General features: G+C 39.2%; 1 protein-coding gene across 2 annotated transcripts in view; it reads right to left on the reverse strand.

Annotated features, from left to right (window-relative positions):
- ERAP1 (endoplasmic reticulum aminopeptidase 1) overlaps positions 1 to 25977 on the reverse strand; it is a 216039-nt gene that overhangs the window by 119975 nt on the left and 70087 nt on the right. For both annotated transcript variants that reach the window (XM_053701510.1, XM_053701509.1), the window contains 3 exons: positions 21769 to 21907; positions 17296 to 17430; positions 7978 to 8098 (listed from right to left, as the gene is read on the reverse strand). In XM_053701510.1, coding sequence (XP_053557485.1) covers positions 7978 to 8098; positions 17296 to 17430; positions 21769 to 21907 — 395 coding nt within the window. The remainder of the gene's footprint in view (positions 1 to 7977; positions 8099 to 17295; positions 17431 to 21768; positions 21908 to 25977) is intronic.

Below are 25977 nucleotides of genomic sequence, written 5' to 3' on the forward strand. Positions count from 1 at the left end.
ACCAATCCAGCACTAGCTCATATAAGGGCAAAAAAAAACATAATTTATATAAGAACTTACCTGATAAATGAATTTCTTTCATATTTGCAAGAGTCCATGAGCTAGTGACGTATGGGATATACAATCCTAACAGGAGGGGCAAAGTTTCCCAAACCTCAAAATGCCTATAAATACACCCCTCACCACACCCACAATTCAGTTTAACGAATAGCCAAGTAGTGGGCTGATAAAATAAGGAGTAAAAAAGCATACAAAAAGAGGAACTGGAAAAATTATTGTGCTTTTATACAAAAATCATAACCACCATAAAAAAGGGTGGGCCTCATGGACTCTTGCCAATATGAAAGAAATTTATCAGGTAAGTTCTTACATAAATTATGTTTTTTCATGTAATTGGCAAGAGTCCATGAGCTAGTGACGTATGGGATAACAATACCCAAGATGTGGGATAAAATAAAAACAGCTATTTCCGCTGAGAAAATTAAATCCACAAAAAAAAAAGTTTTTCTTATAATTTACACAAAAAAAAACCTTAAATCATAAGCAGAATAATCAAACTGAGACAGCTGCCTGAAGACCACAAAAGACTGCTTCTGAAGAAGCAAAAACATAAAAACGGTAGAATTTAGTAAATGTATGCCAAGAAGACAAAGTTGCTGCTTTGCAAATCTGATCAACTGAAGCTTCATTCTTAAAAGCCCAAGAAGTGGCGACCGATCTAATAGAATGAACTGTAATTCTCTGAGGCAGAGACTGTCCCGCCTCCAAATAAGCCTTGTGAATCAAAAGCTTTAATCAGGATGCCAAAGAAATGGCAAAAGCTTTCTGGCCTTTCCTGGAACCAGAAAAAAACAACAAATAGACTGGAAGTCTTTCTAAAATCCATAGTAGCTTCAATATAGTATTTCAAAGCTCTTACAACATCTAAAGAATGTAAAGATCTTTCAAGAGCATTCTTAGGATTAGGACACAAAGAAGGAACAACAATTTCCCTACTAATGTTGTTAGAATTCACAACCTTAGGAAGAAATTTAAACAAAGTCCGCAAAACAGCTTTATCCTGATGAAGAATCAGAAAAGGAGACTCACAAGAGAGAGCAGACAATTCAGAAACTCTTCTAGCAGAAGAGATAGCCAAAAGGAACAACACTTTCCAAGAAAGTAGTTTAATAACCAAAGAATGCATAGGCTCAAATGGAGGAGCCTGCAAAGCTTTTAAAACCAAATTAAGACTCCAAGGAGGAGAAATTGATTTAATAACAGGCTTGATACGAACCAAAGCCTGAACAAAACAGTGAATATCAGGAAGCTTAGCAATCTTTCTATGAAATAAAACAGAAAGAGCAGAGATTTGTCCCTTCAAAGTACTTGCAGACAAACCTTTATCCATACCATCCTGAAGAAACTGTAAAATTCTAGGAATTCTAAAAGAATGCCAAGAGAATTTATGAGAAGAACACCATGAAATATAGGTTTTCCAAACCCGATAATAAATCTTCCTTGAAGCAGACTTACGAGCCTGTAACATAATATTAATTGAGTCAGAGAAACCTCTATGACTAAGCATTAAGCATTCAATTTCCACACCTTCAAATTTAGCGATTTGAGATCCTGATGAAGAAACGGCCCTTGAGACAGAGGGTCTGGCCTTAACAGCAGTGGTTAAGGTTGGCAACTGGACATCCGGACAAGATCCGCATACCAAAACCTATGAGGCCATGCTGGTGCTATCAGAAACACATGCGATTGTTCCTAACGCATCCACCATCTCCGCCTGAGAATCCCTGGACCTGGAAAGGTACCTGGGAAGCTTCTTGTTTAGATGGGATACCATCAGATCTATTTTGGGAAGACCCCACATCTGAACAATCTGATAAAATACATCTGGATGGAGAAACCACTCCCCTGGATGTAAGAACTGGCAGCTGAGATAATCCGTTTCCCAATTGTCTACACCTTGGATATGTATCGCAGAAATTAAATAGGAATTGGATTCCGCCCAAGACAGTATCCGAGATACTTCTTTCATCGCTAAAGGACTGCGAGTCCCCCCTTGATGATTGACATATGCCACAGTTGTGATATTGTCTGTCTGAAAATGAATGAATAATTCTCTCTTTAATAGCAACCAAGCCTGAAGAGCCCTGAAAATAGCATGGAGTTCTAAAATATTGTTTGGTAACCTCGCCTCTTGAGGATTCCAAACTCCTGTGCTGTCAGAGACCCCCAGACAGCTCCCCAACCTGTGAGACTTGCATCTGTTGAAATCACAGTCCAGGCAGGACGAACAAAAGAGGCACCTTGCAAAAACTTCCAGGACAGAGAGAGTTGAATGTTGGGATTTAAGTATATCAACTGTGATATCTGAGTATAATCAGAGCAAAGGGGATCGCGTCCGATGCTGCAGTCATGAGACCTAAAACTTTTATGCACATAGCCACTGATGGGAATGATCGAGACTAAAGGTTTCGACAGGCAGAAAACAATTTTATTTGTCTCTTGTCTGTTAAAGACAGAGTCATGCACACTGAATTTATCTGGAAACCTAAAAAGGTGACCCTTATCTGAGGAATCAAAGAACTCTTTGGTAAATTGATCCTCCAACCATGTCTTTGAAGAAACAACACACGTTGATTTGTGTGAGATTCTGCTAAATGTAAAGACTGAGCCAGTACTAAGATATCGTCCAAATAAGGAAACACCACAATACCCTACTCTCTGATTACAGATAGAAGGGCACCGAGAACCTTCAAAAAGATTCTTGGAGCTGTTGCTAGGCCAAATGGAAGAGCAAAAAAAAATGATAATGCTTGTCTAGAAAAGAGAATCTCAGAAACCGATAGTATTCTGGATGAATCGGAATGTGAAGATATGCATCCTGTAAGTCTATTGTGGACATATAATGACCTTGCTGAACAAAAGGCAGAATAGTCCTTATAGTCACCATCTTGAAAGTTGGGACTCTTACAAAACGATTTAAAAACTTCAGATCCAGAACTGGTGTGAAAGAATTTTCCTTCTTAGGGACAATGAATAGATTTGAATAAAAACCCAAACCCTGTTCCAGAAATAGAACTGGTACAATCACTCCTGAAATCTCTAGATCCGAAACACACTTCAGAAAAGCCTGAGCTTTCACAGGATTTGTTGGAACGTGAGAGAGAAAAAATCTTCTCACAGGAGGTCTTATTCTGAAACCTATTCGATACCCCTGGGAGACAATATTCTGAATCCAATGATTCCGAATGGATCCTGCCCAAATGTCTTGAAATAATTTCAATCTGCCCCCCACCAGCAGAACTGGATCGAGGGCCGCACCTTCATGCAGACTTGGGGGCTGGCTTTGGTTTCTTGTAAGGCTTGGATTTATTCCAACTCGAGGATGGCTTCCAATTGGAGCCAGAGTCTTTAGGGGAAGGAATGGTTTTCTGTTCTATATTCTGACGAAAGCAACAAAACCGATTAGAAGCTTTAGATTTGCCTTTAGACTTTATCTGGAGGCAAAAAAACTCCCTTCCCCCCAGTAATAGTGGAAATAATTTAATCCAACTGGGAACTGGGAAAACAAATTTTTACCCTGGAATGAAAGAGATAGTAACCTATATTTAGATACCATGTCAACATTCCATGATTTGAGCCATAAAGCTCTTCTAGCTAAAATAGCCAAAGACATAGATTTAACATTAATCTTGATGATATCAAAAATAGCATCACAGATAAAATGATTAGCATGTTGAAGCAAACGAACAATGCTATGCAAATCAGAGTCTTTTTCTCGTTGTGCTAAGCTATCTAACCAAAAAGTTGATGCAGCCGCGACATCAGCCATAGAAATGGCAGGTCTAAGCATATAGCCAGAATCCAAATAAGCTTTTCTTAGATAAGATTCAATCTTCCTATCTAAAGGAACCTTAAAAGAGGTACTATCTTCCATAGGAATAGTAGTATGTTTAGCAAGAGTAGAAATAGCCCCATCAATCTTAGGGACTTTTCCCCAAAACTCTAAATTAACCACTGGCAAAGGATACAACTTTTTAAACCTTGAAGAAGGAACAAAAGAAGTACCAGGCTTAGACCATTCCTTAGCAATCACATCAGAAATAGCATCAGGAACAGGAAAAAACATCAGGAATAGACACAGGAGGTTTATAAACAGTATTTAAACCTTTACTGGATTTTTTATCAAGAGGACCAGACTCCTCAATATCCAAAGTTATCAACACTTCTTTCAACAAAGAACGAATATACTCAGTCTTAAAAAGATAAGATGATTTATCAGTGTCAATGTCTGAAATAGGATCTTATGAGTCAGAGAGATCCTCATCAGAGGAGGATATATCAGTATGTTGTTGTTCATTACAAATGTCATCAGTAATATGAGAAGTTTTAAAAATAACTTTTAAAATTATTTGAAGGCGGTATAGCAGCCATAGTCTTCTGTATCGCATCAGCAATATAATTTTTCATATCAACAGGGATATCATGTACTTTAGATGTCGAAGGAACACAAGATACTGTACTAGCACTAATAGAAACCTTTTCTGCATTCAAAAGCTTATCATGACAACTGTTACATACTACAGTTGGAGATATAATCTCCACTAGCTTACAACAGATACACTTAGCTTTGGTAGAACTGTTTTCAGGCAGCATGGTTCCTATAGCGACTACTGAGACAGGATCAGATTGAGACATCTTGTAAAATATTAAAAAAAAAAAAAAAAAAAAACATTAAACAAAAATATCTTATTTCCACATATAGCAGTTTCAGGAATTGGAAAAAATGCAAATGCTAAAATTGACAAAAAAGCAAATAGCATAGTCCTCTGAGTATAAAGAAGGCAAGGAGCATATAGGAAGTGGGGTAAAATATAAATAAAAAATGTTGGCGGCAAGAATGACGCACAACACAAAAGGAAGTTGAGAAAAAAATTTGCCGCCAACATCCGGAAATGACGCAACTCACGTCATAACGCAATTTTGCGCCAAACAACCTCACGTCAACTAAGACGCAGGAAATTACGAACTTGCATCATGACAGACACACATTCACACCCAAAACATTTCTTGCGCCAAGAATGACACAATAAATAACAGCATTTTGCGCCCTCGCAAGCCTAATATGCCCGCAAGTTTTTTAAAGAAAACAAGTCAAATTGAAAAAAGACTATACCCCAGGTAAGACAAACTTCCTAAACATGATTCCCATAACGAAACTGCTGGACTGCAAAGGGAAATACACATAGACCTGACTCATGGCAAATATAAGTAATACATATATTTAAAACTTTATATTAATACATAAAGCGCCAAACCATAGCTGAGAGTGTCTTAAAATAATGATACATACTTACCGAAAGACACCCATCCACATATAGCAGATAGCCAAATCACTACTGAAAGCTATCAGCAGAGGTAATGGTATATAAGAGTATATTGTCAATCTGAAAAGGGAGGTAGGAGATGAATTTCTACGACCGATAACATAGAACCCTTGAAAAGATTTCCCGCGAGGAAAACCAAAACATCAAACAGGTGATACTCTCTTCACATCCCTCTGACAAACACTGTACTCTGAGAGAAATTGGCTTCAGAATGCTTATCATAGAAGAAATTATAAAAATCAAGCACAAACTTACTTCACCACCTCCATAGGAGGCAAACTTTGTAAAACTGAATTGTGGGTGTGGTGAGGGGTGTAATCATAGGCATTTTGAGGTTTGGGAAACTTTGCCCCTCCTGGTAGGATTGTATATCCCATACGTCCCTAGCTCATGGACATATGGGATATACGCCAATTACATGAAAGAAATCAAATTTTAACCAGCATAGAAAAATTCATAGGAGACCCAGGAGTTCAAGCAGAAAGTGTATTTATTAAACAAATATATTTCAAAAAACACACACGAATCTTGTTAGAACACACGTGTATTTCAAAGATATCACTATCGTGAGCAATCCTGTTTTACTCTGCTTATTTATGTTTGCCCTCTTAACTCTCTTCCAACAGGATTGCTAACGATTGTGATATCTTTGAAATACACATGTGTGTTCTAACAATATTGGTGTGTGTTTTTTAAATATATTTGTTTAATAAATACACTTTCTGCTTGTCTGAGGAAGGGGTTTAACTCCCGAAAACGTTAACATCTAAAGAATAAAACAGATGAAAAAGTCCTGGTGAGTGCACTCACTTTTACTGTTATACAATATTTATGCTGCACCCCAGGTGAATTTAATGATTGGATTCTGGAGTGCTTGTCTGTTTTGACATATATATATATATACAGGGAGTGCAGAATTATTAGGCAAGTTGTATTTTTGAGGATTAATTTTATTATTGAACAACAACCATGTTCTCAATGAACCCAAAAAACTCATTAATATCAAAGCTGAATAGTTTTGGAAGAAGTTTTTAGTTTGTTTTTAGTTATAGCTATTTTAGGGGGATATCTGTGTGTGCAGGTGACTATTACTGTGCATAATTATTAGGCAACTTAACAAAAAACAAATATATACCCATTTCAATTATTTATTTTTACCAGTGAAACCAATATAACATCTCAACATTCACAAATATACATTTCTGACATTCAAAAACAAAACAAAAACAAATCAGTGACCAATATAGCCACCTTTCTTTGCAAGGACACTCAAAAGCCTGCCATCCATGGATTCTGTCAGTGTTTTGATCTGTTCACCATCAACATTGCGTGCAGCAGCAACCACAGCCTCCCAGACACTGTTCAGAGAGGTGTACTGTTTTCCCTCCTTATAAATCTCACATTTGATGATGGACCACAGGTTCTCAATGGGGTTCAGATCAGGTGAACAAGGAGGCCATGTCATTAGATTTTCTTCTTTTATACCCTTTCTTGCCAGCCACGCTGTGGAGTACTTGGACGCGTGTGATGGAGCATTGTCCTGCATGAAAATCATGTTTTTCTTGAAGGATGCAGACTTCTTCCTGTACCACTGCTTGAAGAAGGTGTCTTCCAGAAACTGGCAGTAGGACTGGGAGTTGAGCTTGACTCCATCCTCAACCTGAAAAGGCCCCACAAGCTCATCTTTGATGATACCAGCCCAAATCAGTACTCCACCTCCACCTTGCTGGCGTCTGAGTCGGACTGGAGCTCTCTGCCCTTTACCAATCCAGCCACGGGCCCATCTATCTGGCCCATCAAGACTCACTCTGATTTCATCAGTCCATAAAACCTTAGAAAAATCAGTCTTGAGATATTTCTTGGCCCAGTCTTGACGTTTCAGCTTGTGTGTCTTGTTCAGTGGTGGTCGTCTTTCAGCCTTTCTTACCTTGGCCATGTCTCTGAGTATTGCACACCTTGTGCTTTTGGGCACTCCAGTGATGTTGCAGCTCTGAAATATGGCCAAACTGGTGGCAAGTGGCATCTTGGCAGCTGCACGCTTGACTTTTCTCAGTTCATGGGCAGTTATTTTGCGCCTTGGTTTTTCCACACGCTTCTTGCGACCCTGTTGACTATTTTGAATGAACGCTTGATTGTTCGATGATCACGCTTCAGAAGCTTTGCAATTTTAAGAGTGCTGCATCCCTCTGCAAGATATCTCACTATTTTTTAATTTTCTGAGCCTGTCAAGTCCTTCTTTTGACCCATTTTGCCAAAGGAAAGGAAGTTGCCTAATAATTATGCACACCTGATATAGGGTGTTGATGTCATTAGACCACACCCCTTCTCATTACAGAGATGCACATCACCTAATATGCTTAATTGGTAGTAGGCTTTCGAGCCTATACAGCTTGGAGTAAGACAACATGCATAAAGAGGATGATGTGGTCAAAATACTCATTTGCCTAATAATTCTGCACTCCCTGTACACACACACACACATACACAAAATATACATATACATACAGACAGACACACACACACGCGCATCCCTATGAGAAAAAGTTACTTGTCTACTTAATGTTAGCTATAGGAAAAATCACATACACTGTACCTTGTTTTGGCAAAGGATATGGAATGCTAAAATAGGCCTCATAAAATTCTAGAAGTTTTACTGCAGCTTCTAAGGCATATGCAGCTTGGTCAATTTTCTCTGGAACTGTATAAACAGAAATCTGGATAAAAAGGCAAAAAAAAAGGGGGGGGGGGGAGAAAAAATGTTATGGAGAGGAATAATTCTAGATTTCTTGGTTTGTTAAAGTAACACAAGCCACAACATCACACCATCTACATATCAGTATTTTTAGAAAAAATAGATTTTAAAAAATGGTTCTCATGCCTAATCAAACATGGTCTAAAGCCCTTGGATAACAGATAGAGCTACAATGTATTATGTTTAATGTGCTGAATGTGTTTCAGCTCTCAATGCCAGAAAATGGGTTTACGCTACAAGTGCCAAACTCCATTTTGCATGCATGGACAAGCCTACTATTTGTATTCTTATTAAAGCCCCAAGATTACTCATGCTCAGTTAACAACTGCAAACTATCCAACACTATGGAAGTCTTGTGAACTGCTTGTGCAATGCCACCCCCTGCAGATTCGTGGCCAATCGGCTGCTAACAGGGGGTGTCAATCAACCCGATCGTATGAAGACCGCTGCTTCTTAATTGCCGTTTCCAGCAAGCATGAAGGCTTGCGTGAAAACAGGGGCCGTTTGGCCCTTGATAATTCGGCCCCTATATCTCATCTTACATTCAATGGCCTCGGCCAGCCTTCCCTTGCAAGAGTTGGGCTTATACTAGACGATATATTAGTGAACACTGACTGCTTTAGTAATCTTATTGGTTGAACAAGTATTTTTACTGTTGCTTTTTATTTCTTATCATACTTATGCTGTTTAACATTTCTTTTAATAAAGTTAAAAATTCCCCCCCACACACAAAAAAATCATACCCTTCAAGCATGGACAGTTACCCCAGCTGTGCTCATCCTTCCACTGGTGTATTCACAGATTAATCTAATATAAATGCATGCGCACATACTCCAGTATCATTTGTAACTTGGAAGTTCAAAACCACCTGTTTCTCCAGCCTCTATCTTGTAAATGATTTTTTTTTGTATAGTATTGTTATTAAGGAGGCGAGGTTTTATGGTAAAGGAGTTTGCAAGACATGGGATGTAATTTGCTTAGTCAGGCCCCTCATGAGACATGAGAGCTAGGCAGTCTAAAGGTATTGTAATACCTGGAGTATGGGTATTGTTCTGTAGCCAGCAAGAAGCTGGGAGGGATTACATCCATAACTGTGATTCCACATTTTATAGATTTTTGCATTTAAGGGAGTAAATTATAAAAATGCGATGCACTCTGCAATCTGGGGTTACAAACACTCTTACTCTACAAGGGAGTCAAATCAGTATCCTCAAGATTATAAAGCTGGGAAGGAAGTCAGAGAATGCTCCCCAATATTCATTGACATTTCAGTTGTTTTTAATTGGCTGACAGTTTGTTTTAAGTAATATAGTGGAAGAGAATTGGATTTGTTTGATCAGAATGTTTGTAAAAGATACATTGTTTGCAAGTTAAAGGGGCAGTGTACTGTAAAATTGGTTTACCCTTGCCCTTAATGTGTTTCCAATGACTTGTTTTACCAGCTGCAGAATTTTAAATGTATTGGAGATTATTAATTTAGGTATACATATTTTAAATGAAATAGCTTTTCTGCTAATTGAAACCACAACTCAATAAAATGGGCTAAGCTTGTAGTAAGAGCAGACCTAATTAGCTTAATCTAATTATTTACACAAAGGGACCCATTTAACAATCCTCAGAAGGACAAGGTTAGCTTCTGTGACTCTGTCCGCCCAGGATTGCCACCCCCTGTTCACACTAGCCCAATGGCGCGAGTATGGGTTGTCAATCACCCTAGGTGAATTTGTCTGGGGTGATTTTAATCTGGCGTACAGATTAGGAAACAGCGGTCAGAGGATCACTGCTTCTTAATTATCAGCTGCAGGCTCGCTCATGCAAGCATGTAGCAAAGGCACTCTAAAACTGCATATGTAGCTTGGAGCCCAAATTCTTCCATATGTAATGTCTCACTCAAACGCTGTTACAGGGAGCATGATTTCCATTAATGACTTTATACAAGCTGGAGAGTATAAAATGTATAAGAAATTGCCTCTTTATTTTTGTTTATGAAATTGCTGGTTAATTCTTTGAAATCATGACCCATTAAAATATTTTGATATTGGAGGGAAATCAGATCTTATTGTATCACTTTCTGTACACATGAATGCTTCTTTATAGTATCTGTTTGTATACCAAAGCTTAGAACAATTGAAAATTAACATTGTATTACTTATCTCTCCCCACTGGGAGTGTAATTTATTTTGCTGGCTATGCTTAGCTGTTTCAAATGCTAAAATAAAGGTAAAGGTGCTATTTGTAAACAACTGAATACTTTCCAGCAGGAAAAAATGGATAATATTAAAAGGGGATAAAAATTAGGGTACAAAGTCCATTTAAGTTACTGACATTTTCAGTATAGGTAGGTATACAATAGGCAAAATCAGCTATTTTAAATGACAAAATAAATGTAAATGAGCTGTGTGTAAACAATTTTACACACTCCAGCAGGTAAAACAGATAATTGAGAACACATTAAATGAGAGAGAAAAATACACACCAGGTGCAGTCTCAGAGTTTATGAAGGTGCTGATTGGTAGGTATGTGTGTACATGGTGCCAATTTAATTGTTGAAAAAAGGTAATGTCCCTTTCCAGGTAAGAAGACATAGATCACATAAGCTACTAAAAATGTATACTCAGTGATTACCTCCTTAAAGGGACATGAAACTCAACATTTTTCTTTAATGATTCAGATAGAGCATACAATTTTAAACAACTTTCTTTCCAATGGCATGGAGAATCTGCAAATCCATTCAATTACTAGTGGGAATTCAACTCCTGGCTACCAGGTGGAGGCAAAGAACACCCCAGCAAAGCTTCAAGTATCTTCCCACTACCCACAATCCCCAGTCATTCTTTGCCTGCATAATATTGTAGGTGATGTGCGAAGAAGGTGTCTGAAGAATTCATGTTGTTAATCCTTTAGAGAAGGATGCAACACTTAGGAGTTCCCCGTTTTTAAAGAAAAAAAAAGATAGTTTGGGAACAAGGTGGGTCCTTATGGGATTGAATATCCCTTTTAAAGTTTGGGGATTTATTGGGCAGCAGTTCAGGGCAATGTTCTGTCATGTGAAGGTTTTTTTTATTTTAGCAATGGGGATTTGTTTGCACAGTTACATTTTATTTTGTTTGGGTAATATCTCTTTAAGAAAGTTGTTGGACCGCACCTTACTTTTGAATTTGCGATCATGTGACCGCTCAGTTACTTCCTGAGTGCTTATCAGTTTGTTTGCAGCCGGCTGTTTGGAAGCCGGATTTTCAAGGAGTCAGAGCAGTTTTTCTGCCAGTTGCTTCTCTCTGATGGTTGCAGCTTTCTAGGATTTGCAGTTTGAACAAGATTGTTTTATCTGCTGGTGTGGATTGGATTCCTGGTTACCAGTTGGGTGAGTCTCTCCAGCGTGGCTGGGGTTTAGGAGGTGCCGGTTTTAAAAAATTATTTAATATCTATGCCTAAAGTTTTTTTTCTAATTTTCTATATAGAATTTAGAGTGTAAGGAAAATAAAAGGGCTATTTTATTTTTACTATGGATGCCGATCCCAAGCTTTCTCTGTCATTTGATAAATGTCTTTATTGTGCAGATGCCCAGGTTTTTCCTCCTGTGCAATTTTGTTCTTCTTGCCTTAATAAGGTTTTATTATCTAAGGATAAGGATTCCTTATCTGAGCCTTCTTTTTCTCAGGATAATGCTGTTCAGGTGTTATCTCAGCCTTCCTCTAACATGTCCCCGTCTTTGACAGATTCACATGCAGTGCCCTGCGGTTCCTCTCAGTCAGTTTCTGGGAGTGTTTGTTTGCCTAAAGATTTTTGCTGCGCAGTTGACTTCTGCAGTTTCTGCCCCCCTAAGTGCTTTACCTAGTTCTGGTAAAAGGAAGAGGAAATCTAAGAACATTTCTATGGGTTCTGTTTCCATCAAGACTGATTTGGTTAGTCTTTCTCAGTTATCTAGCAGGGATCATTCCTCTGCAGCTTCTGAGGGCGAGATCTCGGATTCGGAATCTGCAGTTATTAGTACAGTAGATTCTGGGGAGGTTAATTTTAGATTTAAACTGGAGCATCTCTGTTTACTTTTGAAGGAGGTTTTAGCTACTTTGGATAACTCTGAATCAATTGCAGAGGCTCCTAAAAAGGCTAATAAACTGAATAGAGTTTTTGATGTCAAACCTAAATCTGTGGAGGTTTTTCTGTTCCAGATTGCATGTCTGACATATCTCAGGAATGGTAGAAGCCAGGTGTTTCTTCTAACCCATCTCCTGTTTTTAAGAATGTTTCCTGTGGCTTATTGAGTGCGAGATCTGTTGACGCAGTTTTCCTAGAGTAGAGGGCGCTATATCTACCCTAGCCAAGATAACTACTATTCCTCTTGAGGATAGTTCCTCTTTTAGAGACCCTATGGATAAGAAACTGGAGGATTATTTAAGAAAAAGGTTTCTTCATCGGGGTTTACAGTGGCAACCAGTTGCTAGTATTGCAACAGTTGCTGGTGTAGCCTCTTATTGGTGTGACTCATTGTCTGTTCTAGTTTCAGAGGAGACTACTAGAGAGGAGGTCCAAGATAGGATCAAGGCTCTAAAGTTGGCTAATACTTTTATCTGTGATGCCAGTATGCAGGTTGTCAGGCAGGGAGCCAAGATTTCTTGTTTTGCGATACTAGCCCGCAGAGTCCTTTGGTTAAAGTTTTGGTCTGTGGATGTGACTTCCAAATCCAAGCTTCTGTCTCTACCTTTTAAGGGTAAGATTTCTGGCAGAGATAATTTTCACTGTTACTGGTGGAAAAGGAGTCTTTTTACCACAGGATAAGAGGAATAGACCGAAGGGTCATTAGACTTCTAATTTAGTTCCTTTCGTAACTTTAAGGAACAGAAATCTTCCTCTTCTAAATCTGAGCAAGCCAAGACTTTTTGGAGAGCTAGCGAGCCCTGGAATAAGGGTGAGCAGTCCAGAAAGCTTTCCGCTGATGCTAAGTCAGCATGAAGGGGCAGCCCTCGATCCAGTTCTGGATCAGGTAGGGGGCAGGCTTTCCTTCTTTCAGCAGGCTTGGATTGGTGACGTTTCAGATCCTTGGGCAGTGGATGTAATCTCCAGGGATACAGGATAGGATTCAAATCTTGACCCCACTGGGACAGATTTACTATGATCAAGATTATCTGTAAACCAGGTAAAGAGAGATGCCTTCTTAAACTGCGTAAGGGATCTGTCTTCTCTGGGAGTAATTATCCAAGTTCCTCTAGCAGAACAGGGTCAGGGATTTTATTCAAATCTTTTTGTGGTTCCCAAATAGGGAGGGAACTTTTTAACCCTTTCTAAACCTCAAGTCTCTTAACAAGTTTCTCAAGGTTCAGTCCTTCTAAATGGAGACTATTCGTTCTTTTCTCCCTCTGGTTCAGGAGGGTCAATTTATGACCACCATAGACATAAAGGATGTGTATCTTCATGTGCCTATCCACAGGGAACATTTCAAGTTCCTGAGGTTCGCTTTTTTAGATTAACATTTCCAATTTGTAGCCCTTAATGTCGGCCTCGCCACTGCTCCTCGAATCTCTATGAAGATTCTACGGGCTCTTCTGGCTGTGGCCAGGTCTCTAGGGATTGCGGTGGTTCCTTACCACGGCTATATCTTGGTTCAGGGACCATCTTTTCAGTTAGCAAGATCCCATACAGATTCTCTGTTAGTCATTCTCCACTCTCACGGGTGGACGGTGAATCTAGGGAAAAGTTCCTTGGTGCCAAATACCAGGGTATGTTTTCTAGGGACAATCATAGACTCAGTATCTATGAAGATTTTTTTGACAGAGGCCAGAAGATTCAAGCTTCTGGAGGCCTGTCGTTCTCTTCAGTCCTCTGTTCGTCCATAAGTGGCAGTATGCATGGAAGTAATTGGTCTCATGGTGGCATCCATGGACATTATTCAGTTTGCTCACTTCCATCTGAGACTTCATGTATGCTCAGTCAATGGAAAGGAGACCAGTTGGATCTCTCTCAGAGGATAGTTTTAGACGCTCAGACAAGGATTTCTCTGTCTTGGTGGATTTCCCAGGACCGCTCGTCTCAGGGCACTTGTTTCCTGAGACCTTCTTGGGAGATTGTGACCACGGATGCCAACCTGTTAGGTTGGGGAGCAGTTTTGGGGGTCCCTAAGAGCTTAGGGAATTTGGAATTAGGAGGAGTCTGCCCTCCCTATAAATATCCTAGAATTGAGAGCAATTCCCAATGCTCTTACAGCTTAGCCTCAAATTAGTTTAGTCCAGTTTATCAGATTTCAATCGGACAACATCACTTTGGTGGCGTATATAAACCACCAAGAAGGAACTCTGAGCTTGTTAGTTATGAAGGAGGTGACTCGCATTCTTCAGTGGACAGAGTCTCACAATTGTCATCTTTCTGCCATTCATATCCCAGGGGTGGATAACTGGAAAGTGGATTATTTAAGCAGGGTAGACGTTTCATCCAGGGTAATTGGCTCTCCATCCGGAAGTTTTCTTATGTTAACCTTCAAATGGAGAGTTCCAAAGTTGGATCTGATGGCATTTCGTCTAAAAGCCAAGTTTCCAGAATACAGAGCAAGATCAAGAGATCCTCAAGCAGCTCTGGTAGTCGCCCTGGCAGTGCCATGGGATTTCGGTCTAATTTATCCATTTCGTTCAGTTGCCCTCCTTCCTTGGGTGATAGCTCGTATCAAACAGGCGCAGGCTTCAGTGATTCTAATAGCTCCAGCGTGGCCTCGCAGAACTTGGTTTGCGGACCTAGAGAAGATTTTGTCATTTCCTGCAAGGAAATTGCCTCTGAGGAGGGATCTTCTACTTCAGGATTCCTTCCTCCTTCTGAACTTAGTCTCTCTGAAGCCGACTGTTTGGAGATTGAACGCTTAGTCTTATCCAGACAAGATTTTTCTGTGAAGGTTATTGAGATTATAATTCAGGCTTGTAAGCCTGTTACTCGCAAGATTTATTATAAGGTATGGCGTAAATATCTTCATTGGTGCGTATCTAGGGGTTTTCCTTGGAGTTCGATGAGACTTCCCGTTTTCTGTCCTTTCTTCAGGAGGGCCTGGAGAAGGGTTTATCAGATTTCGGCTCTGTTGATTCTTCTGCAGAAGCGTCCTGCAATTTTGCCAGATATTCAATCTTTTTTCCAGGATTTGGTTAGAATCAGCATACCAAGAGAGAAGCGCTCTACCAGGAACGAACAACAGCTCATCAGATAGTTCTATGGCGATTTACCACCCAGGAGCAGCCTCTTTTAGACAAGTGTGCTTTTCACAGAGGAAAACTTTCCTGAAGTATATCAGTCTGATCCCGCCAAGTAAGGTCAGTCCAGTCCCAAAATACCAGGCAAATCTCCTCTAAACAAGGAACATGACAACCCCAGATGATCGTTTTGGCCTCCTATGGGCCTCATCAGTTAGGTGCAGCCACATTCCTCTAAGCACACTGGGCAAGGTGTCCACGTCTGGTTTCCCCCATCGCTCATAGGGAGACTACCCTAGGGTCATATTAATTTGCATACGAAGAGAGAAGCGCTCTACCAGGAATGAACAACAGCTCATCAACTAGTTCTATGGCGATTTACAACCCAGGAGCAGCCTCTTTTAGACAAGTGTGCTTTTCACAGAGGAAAACTTTTCTGTAGTATATCAGTCTGATCCCGCCAAGTAAGGTCAGTCCAGCCCCAAAATACCAGGCAATTCTCCTCTGAACAAGGAACATGACAACCCCAGACAATCTTTTTGGCCTCCTATGGGCCTCGTCAGTGAGATGCAGCCACATTCCTCTAAGCACACTGGGCTTAGAATCAAGCCTGTTTTAAGGTCAATTGCTCCTCCTTGGAGTCTTAATCTAGTTTTTAAGGTTCTGCAGCAGGCTCCATTTGAGCCTATGCATTCTGTTGATTTTGTCCTGAAGGTTTTTGTTTCTGTTGGCAATTTCCTGTGCCCGTAGAGTTTCGGAACTTTCAGCTCTACAGTGTGATTCTCCTTATCTTATTCTACATGCGGATAAGGCGGTTCTATGTACTAAATTAGGATTCCTAGTACCTAAGGTGGTTTTCCGAACGCAATATTAACCAAGAAATTGTTGTTTCTTCTTTTTGTCCTAATCCTTCCTCTAAGAAGCGGCAGTTGTTGCACAATCTGGATGTTGTGCGTGCTTTGAAGTTCTATTGAAAGGTTACGGAAGATTTTGGTAAACGGAGGGGTCAGAAGGCCACTTCTACTCTCTCCTTCTGGTTGAGAAGTGTTATTCGATTGGCTTATGAGACAGCTGGACAGCAGCCTCCAGAGAAAATTATGTATCACTCCACTAGGACTGTCACTTCCTCTTGGGCCTTTAAAAATGATGCTTCTATGGAACAGATTTGCAAGATGACCACTTGGTCATCATTGCATACTTTTTCCAAATTTTATGTTTTTGCCTCAGCTTAGGTTTCTTTTGGGAGGAAAGTTCTTCAAGCAATGTTCTGTTTAGGTTCGCCTGTCTTATGTATCCCTTCCTTCCATTCTGTGGACTCTAGCTTTGGTATTGTTTCCCACTAGTAACTGAATAGATTTGTGGACTCTCCATGCCTTTGGAAAGAAAACATAATTTATACTTACCTGATAAATTATTTTCTTTCTTGGCATGGAGAGTCCACGACCCACCCTTATTTTAATACTGCGTTTGTCATTTTCTAAACCTCAGGCACCACTATACCCTTTGTGTCTTCTTCTCTTTCCATAATTTCTCGGCTGAATGACTGGGGATTGTAGGAAGATACTTAAAGCTTTGCTGGGGTGTTCTTTGCCTCCACCCGGTGGCCAGGTGTTGAATTCCCACTAGTAATTTAATGGATTTGTGGACTTTCCATGCCAGGAAAGAAAAAATGTATCAGGCAAGTATAAATTATGTTTTCCAATTTACTTCTATTATGTAATTTGCTTTGTTCTTTTGGTATCCTTTGTGGAAAAGCATACATTAGTAAGCTCAGGAGCTGGGAGCTAGCTGCTGATTGGTGGCTGGTCATATATTGCCGATGTGTTCAGCTAGTTCCCATTAATGCCTTGCTTCTCCTTCAATAAAGGATACCAAGATGGTGAAGCAAAATTGATAATAGAAGTAAATTCAAAAGTTGTTTAAAGTTGGTTGCTTTATCCGAATCATAAAGGAAAAATGTGAGTTTCATGCCCATCTAAGTATAGTTTTTTCTTACCTTAACACCACGTGAGGTCACTTGGCTGATGGATTTAAAGTCAGAGACAATAAAGGCTACTAGATATGTGCTCATTTTCACACTGACGTCAAAATGATCTTCAATAAGTCCTCCTCCAATATTAACTGACTTTACCTAAAAACAAAAAAAATGTGTACTTTATTATTTCTTATGATAGAATGATATACCATTTTTTGCAAAAAAATTTCATGAACAAAATTTCTGGGAAAACTAGAAAACATATTTCAAAAAAAGACATAGAAAAAATAAGAGAGATCATATTGAAAATGTAGAAACTAGAAGGCGTTGGTGTAACGCATGTTTATGGTGTAATGCATGTTTATTGGTGTAATGCATGTTTAATAGAAACATAGAATTTGACGGTAGATAAGAACCAAAAAGGCCCATCAAGTCTACCCATATTACATGTTACTTTTATCTTAGGATAGCCTTATGCATGTCTTTGTGTTTACCCCCTCAAATGAAAGTTTATTCCATGAATCCACCACCCTTGTGGTGGATTCAAATTCCTCAAATTTCTCCTGAATCTGCTACCATCTAACTTTAGATTGTGACCCCTTGTTTTGACATTTTTAAATTTATTTTTTTATTGGTGTAATGCATGTTTATTGGTGGAAACTGAGTAAAATTGCCACGGATGCTATATTATACATTATACATTATACTAAAATATTAAATTGTAGCTGACATCCTAAAACATTATACTATCAGATAAAGCCCTATGGTTGTGCGGTCCATACAGAATAATGTTGCTGCAAAATACACAAATTGATAGATTCTGACCTTGTGATTCTACCATAAACTAAAAACAAACCTGGTTTAATTTCATACAAACATTTATATAATTCTGCTGAACAAATCCACTACCCTGTTATATCTGCCTTGTGAAGTAATATTAAAGTGATGGTAAATTCACAAGTAGTACTCTTTACCATCCAATGTAAAATTACAAAATAATAGTAGTTTAATTAAAGGGACAGTCAACACCAGAAATGTTGTTGTTTAAAAGGATAGATAATCCCTTTATTACCCATTCCCCAGGTTTGCATAACCAACACAGTTATAATAATACACGTTTTACCTCTATAATTACCTTGTATCTAAGCTTCTGCTGACTACCCCCTTATTTCAGTTCTTTTGACAGACTTGCATTTTTAGCCAATCAGTGCTTACTCCTAGGAGCTTCACGTTCCTGAGCTCAATGTTATCTATATGAAACATATGAACTAACGCCCTCTAGTGATGAAAAACTGTCAAAATGCTTTCAGATTAGAGGTGGCCTTCAAGATCTAAGAAATGAGCATATGGACCTCCTAGGTTTAGCTTTCAACTAAGAATACCAAAAGAACAAAGCAAAATTGGTAATAAAAGTAAATTGGAAAGTTGTTTAAAATTACATGCCCTATCTGAATCATGATTTTTTTTTTTACTTGACTGTCCCTTTAATGAAAACAATAGATTTGCAATCTTCAGTATTTGAGTTAAAAGAGCTTCTTTTGTATTGCACGCTCCGGCAGCCCCGACACCTAGACTTTTTTTTTTTATCTTAATGAAGTTTTTTACCTTCGCCAATCATATTTGTGGCGTTTTGGCATGTATCACTCAGAAAAAAAAAAATACCTCTTCTGCGCATGGGTTAAGGATGTCAGGCTGCTTCTTAGCATTCAGGCAACACATGCGCATTATCAATATTGAAGACACGGATGCCTGATCTCTTCATCCCACTGCTAGAGTAAGGAAGTAAAAGGCGGGCGGAGCGTATCTATGCCAGAGTCTAATATAAAGTAAGTAGATATCTAAATAATCCGATATTATATTTTAAAAAAACCTAGCGACTACAGCTTCCACAATGCTTTGTCATAAACCGTTATTAATATTTGCAAAAAAATTACCATCACTTTAAGGAAACTTTGTACTCAAGAAAACCTCATTCCTTCCACAGAAAAGAGCATCATTTAAAATGTTTGATTTTTGCCTGAAAAAATATGAAGTATAAACATTCTAAGTGTCCACTAAAACTACTACAGCTATATCAGATTTGTAGCTTGCTACTAATGAGCATTTCCTGGAAGTACAGTACTAAAGCCAGTGAGCTTTAGTGGGAAATAAATAACTAAGGGATATCAATCATTCTCATTGTTAATTAAAAAAAAGCATTAAGTAGTGGGTTAAGGGCGGTGGTGTCTACAGAAAGGCAAAAGAGCAGCTTTTCCTTTGAACTGTTGCTAGGAGATCCCTTTAATAGTTGCAGTCAGTTTATTGTCCATGATCAGTAGAGGACTTTTGCTGCAAAAATCATTTTGATGAGCTCTGTCCCGCTTCCCCTCTGAGACAGCCATATGTCTCTATTTGCAGAATTTCCATTAGACCTGCCCATAGACTGCCCTGGCGCAACCACAATCTGCCCGAACATGCCCACTGGCCACCCATAATCCACCTATCTGCCCATTACCCTGTCCCCTTCTGACACAGCCCTGTCCATAAAACACAACACCCAGCAATACATCTTGTGAGGTATGTAGAAAAACTTAAGTTCTGTAATTGTAGCCACTAACTGCAACTAGATAAGAGAGCTACCCTGACAATTACAAAGTGCTCCTTAAGCAAGAAAACAAGTAAGTTGTTTGTTGTTAACACAATATTTTTTACTAATGGAGCACTGATTTATATCCCTTTAATTCATTTCAAAATTAAAGGGATAGAAAGGTCAAAAATGCATTTCAATTTGAAGTATAAGCATTTTTGCAATATACTTCAATTAGCAAAAATGCTGCTAGTAAAAGGTATTACTGTTTTTAACCTGCATACACAAATATGCTGTGAGTGCCCATGCAAGAGTATTCAAACACCATGCTTGCTTCAGAGAGGTGGCTGGGGTGTGTATTGCTACTGAAGACATAATGTATGTCATAAAAGCTACTGCTGACCCTATGAAAAGGTGTGATGTTTAAATACTGGTGCACGACCCTCAGGATATGTGTGTATGTCGCAGAAAAGCAGTAATAACTTTTAATAGAAGCATATTGCAAAAATGCTTCTATTTCAAATTGAAATGCACCAAGGCATATTTCATTTTTGACCTTTCTATCCCTTTTAATTTATTTGTGAGACTAATTAAGAAGTAAAAAGTTGTATACTTCCTACTAATGCTCAATGCCCCATAGGTTATGTTCAGTAGTAGGAAGTACCTATCAGCCAGGGAAAATTAGTAGCAGCTACAAACCTGATATAACCAATCAGCCAGTGAGTATTATTAAGAAACTACAAACCTGATATGGCCAATCAGCCAGTGAGCATTAGTAAGGAGCTACAAACCTGATATAACCAATCAGCCAGTGAGCATTATTAAGGAGCTACAAATCTGATATAGCCAATCAGTCAGTGAGCATTAGTAGGAGCTACAAACCTGGTATGGCCAATCAGCCAGCAAGCATTATTAAGGAGCTACAAACCTGATATGGACAATCAGCCAGCAAGCATTATTAAGGAGCTACAAACCTGATATGGCCAATCAGCCTGCGAGCATTATTAAGGAGCTACAAACCTGATATGGCCAATCAGCCAGGGAGCATTAGTAGGAGCTACAAACCTGATATGGCCAATCAGCCAGTGAGCATTAGTAGGAGCTACAAACCTGATATGGCCAATCAGCCAGTGAGCATTAGTAAGGAGCTACTAATGCTCACTGGCTGATTGGCCATATCAGGTTTGTAGCTCCTTACTAATGCTCACTGGCTGATTGGCCATATCAGGTTTGTAAGGAGCTATATATATTTTTTTTAGCATTTTTAATTTAGATATTTCATACATAAGATAGATATTTTAGTACAATGACTCTATAAAGCCTAAGTTTGGAACTTGACAAAGTTTATGGTCCATGAAGCTACAACTTCTTGTTCTGTTCCCTAACTGTGGGATTCTTCTACATACAGTGCAATTATAATAAAAACAACAACAAAAAAACATTCCATTACATGGTGTATATATGGTACAAAAATATATCAGCCCCCTGTATTAAAGTGATTGTAAACTCTCCCCTTTATAAAAACAGATCCTGAATGTTATAGATATAGATAATATAGATATGAACTTCAAATAGCCTGCACTCCGCCGTCCACTTTAAATGTACATTTTTCTGTGACCTAACGGTCTGAATTGTTCTCCAATCAGCGCTCTAGCTACAACAAAAGGCTCCTAAAGGTCAGAGCGCTGACTGGAGAACAAAGCAGACTGTTAGCTCACAGAAAAATTGACTTTTGAAGTGGTATTTGAATTTCATATCTATATTTAAAAGTAAGTTATAGCGCATCTTCATTACAACTGATGAATTAAACTCCATATAAAATATCACTAATATTCCTGATCTGTTTTTATAAAGGGGAGTCAACCATCACTTTAAGGGATGAAGTATTTTGGCATTATGAATAGTAACACAGAGTATAAAGTACTTACTATGGGCATGTTAGACAAAGCATGATGCCTTGGTTCTCTTCGGATTTTAATTGAGTAACTTGCTTTGAATGCCGGTTCATCAAAGCATGGAAAAGCCATTCGTGCAGCTGTTGGCTCAAACTGTGTGGAGGCAAGAACTCTAAAGACAGGAAATAGTGATCAGAAAGATATAGGAATGAAAGCATTTTCTATTCCAAAATACCATTTATTAGCATCTTGCCTAACTCTAAAATTTGATACCATAATAGAACACAAATCTAATATGCTTGTATCTCCATAAAACGTAACAATACTACATTGTCTTACTATAGGTCCCTTGAAACAAAGGAGAAACCTGGTGAAACGAAAAGATTTTTTATAATTATCATTCACTTCTTCATTTAAAAATCACAACAACAAAATAAAAAATATAACAAGGAAACTTTATTTGGTACATTAATTTCCGTTATTAAAAGGATATGAAACTCAAAAATTATTTTGTGATTGAGAGCATACTATTTAAAAAAAAAGTTTCCAATTTACTTCTATTATCAAATGTGCTTTGTTCCCATGATTTTCTGTGTTGAAGAGATACCTAAGTAAGCATCCGGAGCACTACATGGCAGGAAATAGTGCTGCCATATAGTGCTCCAGCAAATGGATAACATTCTTGCAAAACTGCTGCCATATAGTGCTCCATAAATATGCCCGCTTCTTAGCATACGTCCCAGCTTTTCAAAAAAAGATAAGAAAATGTTATAATATAAGTAAGTTAGAAAGTTGTTAAAAATCTTATGCTATATCTGAATCATTTACAAAAAGAGTTTCATATCCCTATAACTTTCTACACTTTTATTAAATTGTAATCAGTATTTGATCGTAGTAACTCTAACTTTCAAGGTATAATGTTCTGTAGCTATAATCTGCCCTGTATTTGAAAATTGGCAAAAAAACGTAAATTATGCTTACCAGATAATTTAATTTCCTTCTGTATAAGGAGAGTCCACGGCATCATTCCTTACTGTTAAAGGGCCGCCCATCGGAGAATACGGGCGGGGGCCATGCACTCTCCTTACACAGAAGGAAAAGAAATTATCTGGTAAGCATAATTTATGTTTCCCTTCTTAATATAAAGAGAGTCCACTGCATCATTCCTTACTGTTGGAAAAACTATACCCAAGCTCTAGAGGACACTGAATGGGAAGGACAAAAAGAGAGACAGACCCTAATCTGAGGGCACTACGGCCTGCAAAACCGGTCTCCCGAAAGCTGCTTCAGCTGAAGCAAAAACATCAAACTTGTAAAATTTAGAAAAAGTATGTAAGGAGGACCAGGTAGCTGCCTTACAAATCTGATCCTCGTTCTTAAAGGCCCAAGAGGAAGCTACTGTTCTAGTAGAATGAGCCGTAATCCTTTGAGGATGTTTATGTCCCGCTGTTTCATAAGCTAAGCGGATAACACTCCTTAACCAAAAAGATAAGGAAGTCAAAGAGACCTTCTGACCCTTACGCTTCCAGGAATAGACAAAAAACAAGGAAAAAGTTAGTCTAAAATCCTTTAATAGCCTGAAGATAGAACTTCAAGACGCGAACCACATCCATTATTAAGCAAACGTTCCTTCGAAGAAGGATTGGGACACAAGGAAGGAACCACAATCTCTTGATTGATGTTGCGGTCTGACACAACCTTAGGAAGAAAATCTAACTTTGTACGTAGGACAGCCTTAATTGACACCATTAGAAAAGAGATCTGCACCTCGCACCCCGCAAACCCAGCGATCCTACTCACCCCTTCTATTAACAAAAATCTATGCTACTTCCCTCCTGTAACAGAGGAAGAAGTCTCTGCACTCCTATCATTGGCTCATCTAACAACCTGCCCACTTGACCCTATTCCTTCACGACTTAGTCCCTCTCTCTCTCTGCTTCACTAACCCATACCCTAACTCATCTCTTTAACCAATCTCTCACTACTGGCACATTTCCTGACACATTCAAGCATGCGTCAATCATACCTCCACGCCTTCTAACTATCAACCGGTCTCCTTACTTCCCTTTGCTTCAAAATTATTGGAACGACTAGTCTATAATTGGCTAACTCAATTTCTCACAACTAACTCCTTACTTGATCCACTACAATCTGGTTTCCGCCCTAAACACTCAACAGAAACTGCTCTTGCTAAAGTAACAAATTACTTGTTATCAGCTAAAGCAAAAGGCCATTACTCCTTACTAATTCTTCTTGACCTGTCCGCAGCTTTTGACACAGTTGACCATCCTCTCCTCCTAAAAATACTACATTCATTTGGCATCCGAGACACAGCCCTCTCCTGGTTTGCATCATATCTTTCAAACCGCTCGTTTTCAGTTTCCTTTAACAACATATCTTGTGATCCTATGCCTCTCTCAGTTGGAGTACCGCAAGGCTCTGTCTTGGGCCCCTTGTTTTTCTCTCTTTACACATCCTGCCTTGGAAAACTTATAGCCTCCTTTGGATTCCAGTACCACCTATATGATGATGATACCCAAATCTATCTTTCCTCTCCTGATATCTCTCCCTCTTTACTCAACCAGATTTCTGACTGCCTCTCTGCAATTTTCTCTTGGATATCTTCACACTACCTCCAACTCAATCTGTCCAAAACTGAGCTGCTTCTTATCCCCCCCTCTTCGAGACATCTGACACCTGACATTTCTCTGAAGGTTGGAGACTCTATTCTCAACACCTCACCCCAGGTTCGCTGCCTTGGGGTCACACTAGACTCAGAACTCACATTCAACGCACATATACAAACGCTTACCAAATCCTGCCGTTCACACCTACGCAACATTTCCAGAATTCGTCCCTTCCTTACTAAAAAAACTACAAAAATACTTATTCATTCCCTCATCCTGTCATGCATTGATTATTGCAATCTACTCCTAAATGGCCTTCCAAAACACCGCCTCTCCTCCATCCAATCTATTATGAATGCTTCTGCTAGACTCATCCACCTAAGTTGATGATCTACATCAGCTGCTCCGCTCTGCCAGTCTCTACACTGGCTCCCCATACACTCCAGAATACAATTTAAAGTATTAGCCCTAACCTACAAAGCACTCAACAGTCTAACTCCCAACTATATTTCCTCTCTCATCATGAAATATTCCCCATCTCGTCCTCTTCGATCAACCTCTGACCTACGTCTCTACACTCCTGTTATCTCTACATCCCACTCCCGTCTCCAAGACTTCGCACGTGCTGCTCCTGTCCTCTGGAACTCTCTACCCCGCTCCATTAGACTGTCTCCAACCTTGTATAGCTTCAGATGATCCTTGAAAACCCACCTATTCAGAGAGGCTTACCATCTCTCCTCCATCCCGCATCCGAACCAAACTAATACATGTACTTGAACTGATTGACTCACTGCTGCAAATACAACCGATGTAACAAGCTACCCCAACCTTATGTCTCTGCACCCTAAACCTATAGACTGTGAGCTCTCCGGAGCAGGGCCCTCTTCCTCCTGTGCTAGATTTGTTTAGTTTTGTTATGTTTTGTATTTTATCACAAATCTTTGTCATTGTATACCCCTATCATTGTACCCAGCGCTACGGAATTTGGCGGCGCTATACAAATAAATGATAATAATAACAATAATTGCAAGGCAGCAATCTCAGATACTGTGCGCAGAAGCAATAGCCTGTAGAAAAAGAACCTTCTAGGACAACAATTTAATGTCAACTTCATGCATAGGCTCAAACGGAGCCTGTTGCAAAACCTTAACAAGATTTAGACTCCAAGGAGGAGCATTAGATCTAAACACAGGTCTGATCCTAGTCAGAGCCTTAACAAAGGACTGTACATCTGGAAGCTCCACAAGCCTCTTGTGCAGTAAAACAGACAGGGCTGAAATCTGTCCCCTCAGGGAACTGGCAGAAAGGCCCTTCTCCAGTCCATCCTGGAGAAACGATAGTATCCTGGCAACCTTAACTTTATGCCAGGAAAATCCACGCTCTTCACACCAGAATAAGTAGGTTCTCCACAACTTATGATAGATGTGACGAGTAACCGGTTTACGAGCTTGAATGAGAGTATCAATAACTCTCTCAGAAAAACCTCTCTTGGCTAGGACTAAGCGTTTAATCTCTACACAGTCAGCCTCAGAGAATCTAGATTTTGATGAACAAAAGGACCTTGTTCCAGCAGATCCCTGTGACAAGGTAACTTCCACGGAGGAGATGAAATCCC

Source organism: Bombina bombina, chromosome 2 (genome assembly GCF_027579735.1).
Source record: "Bombina bombina isolate aBomBom1 chromosome 2, aBomBom1.pri, whole genome shotgun sequence".
Lineage (NCBI taxonomy): Eukaryota > Metazoa > Chordata > Amphibia > Anura > Bombinatoridae > Bombina > Bombina bombina.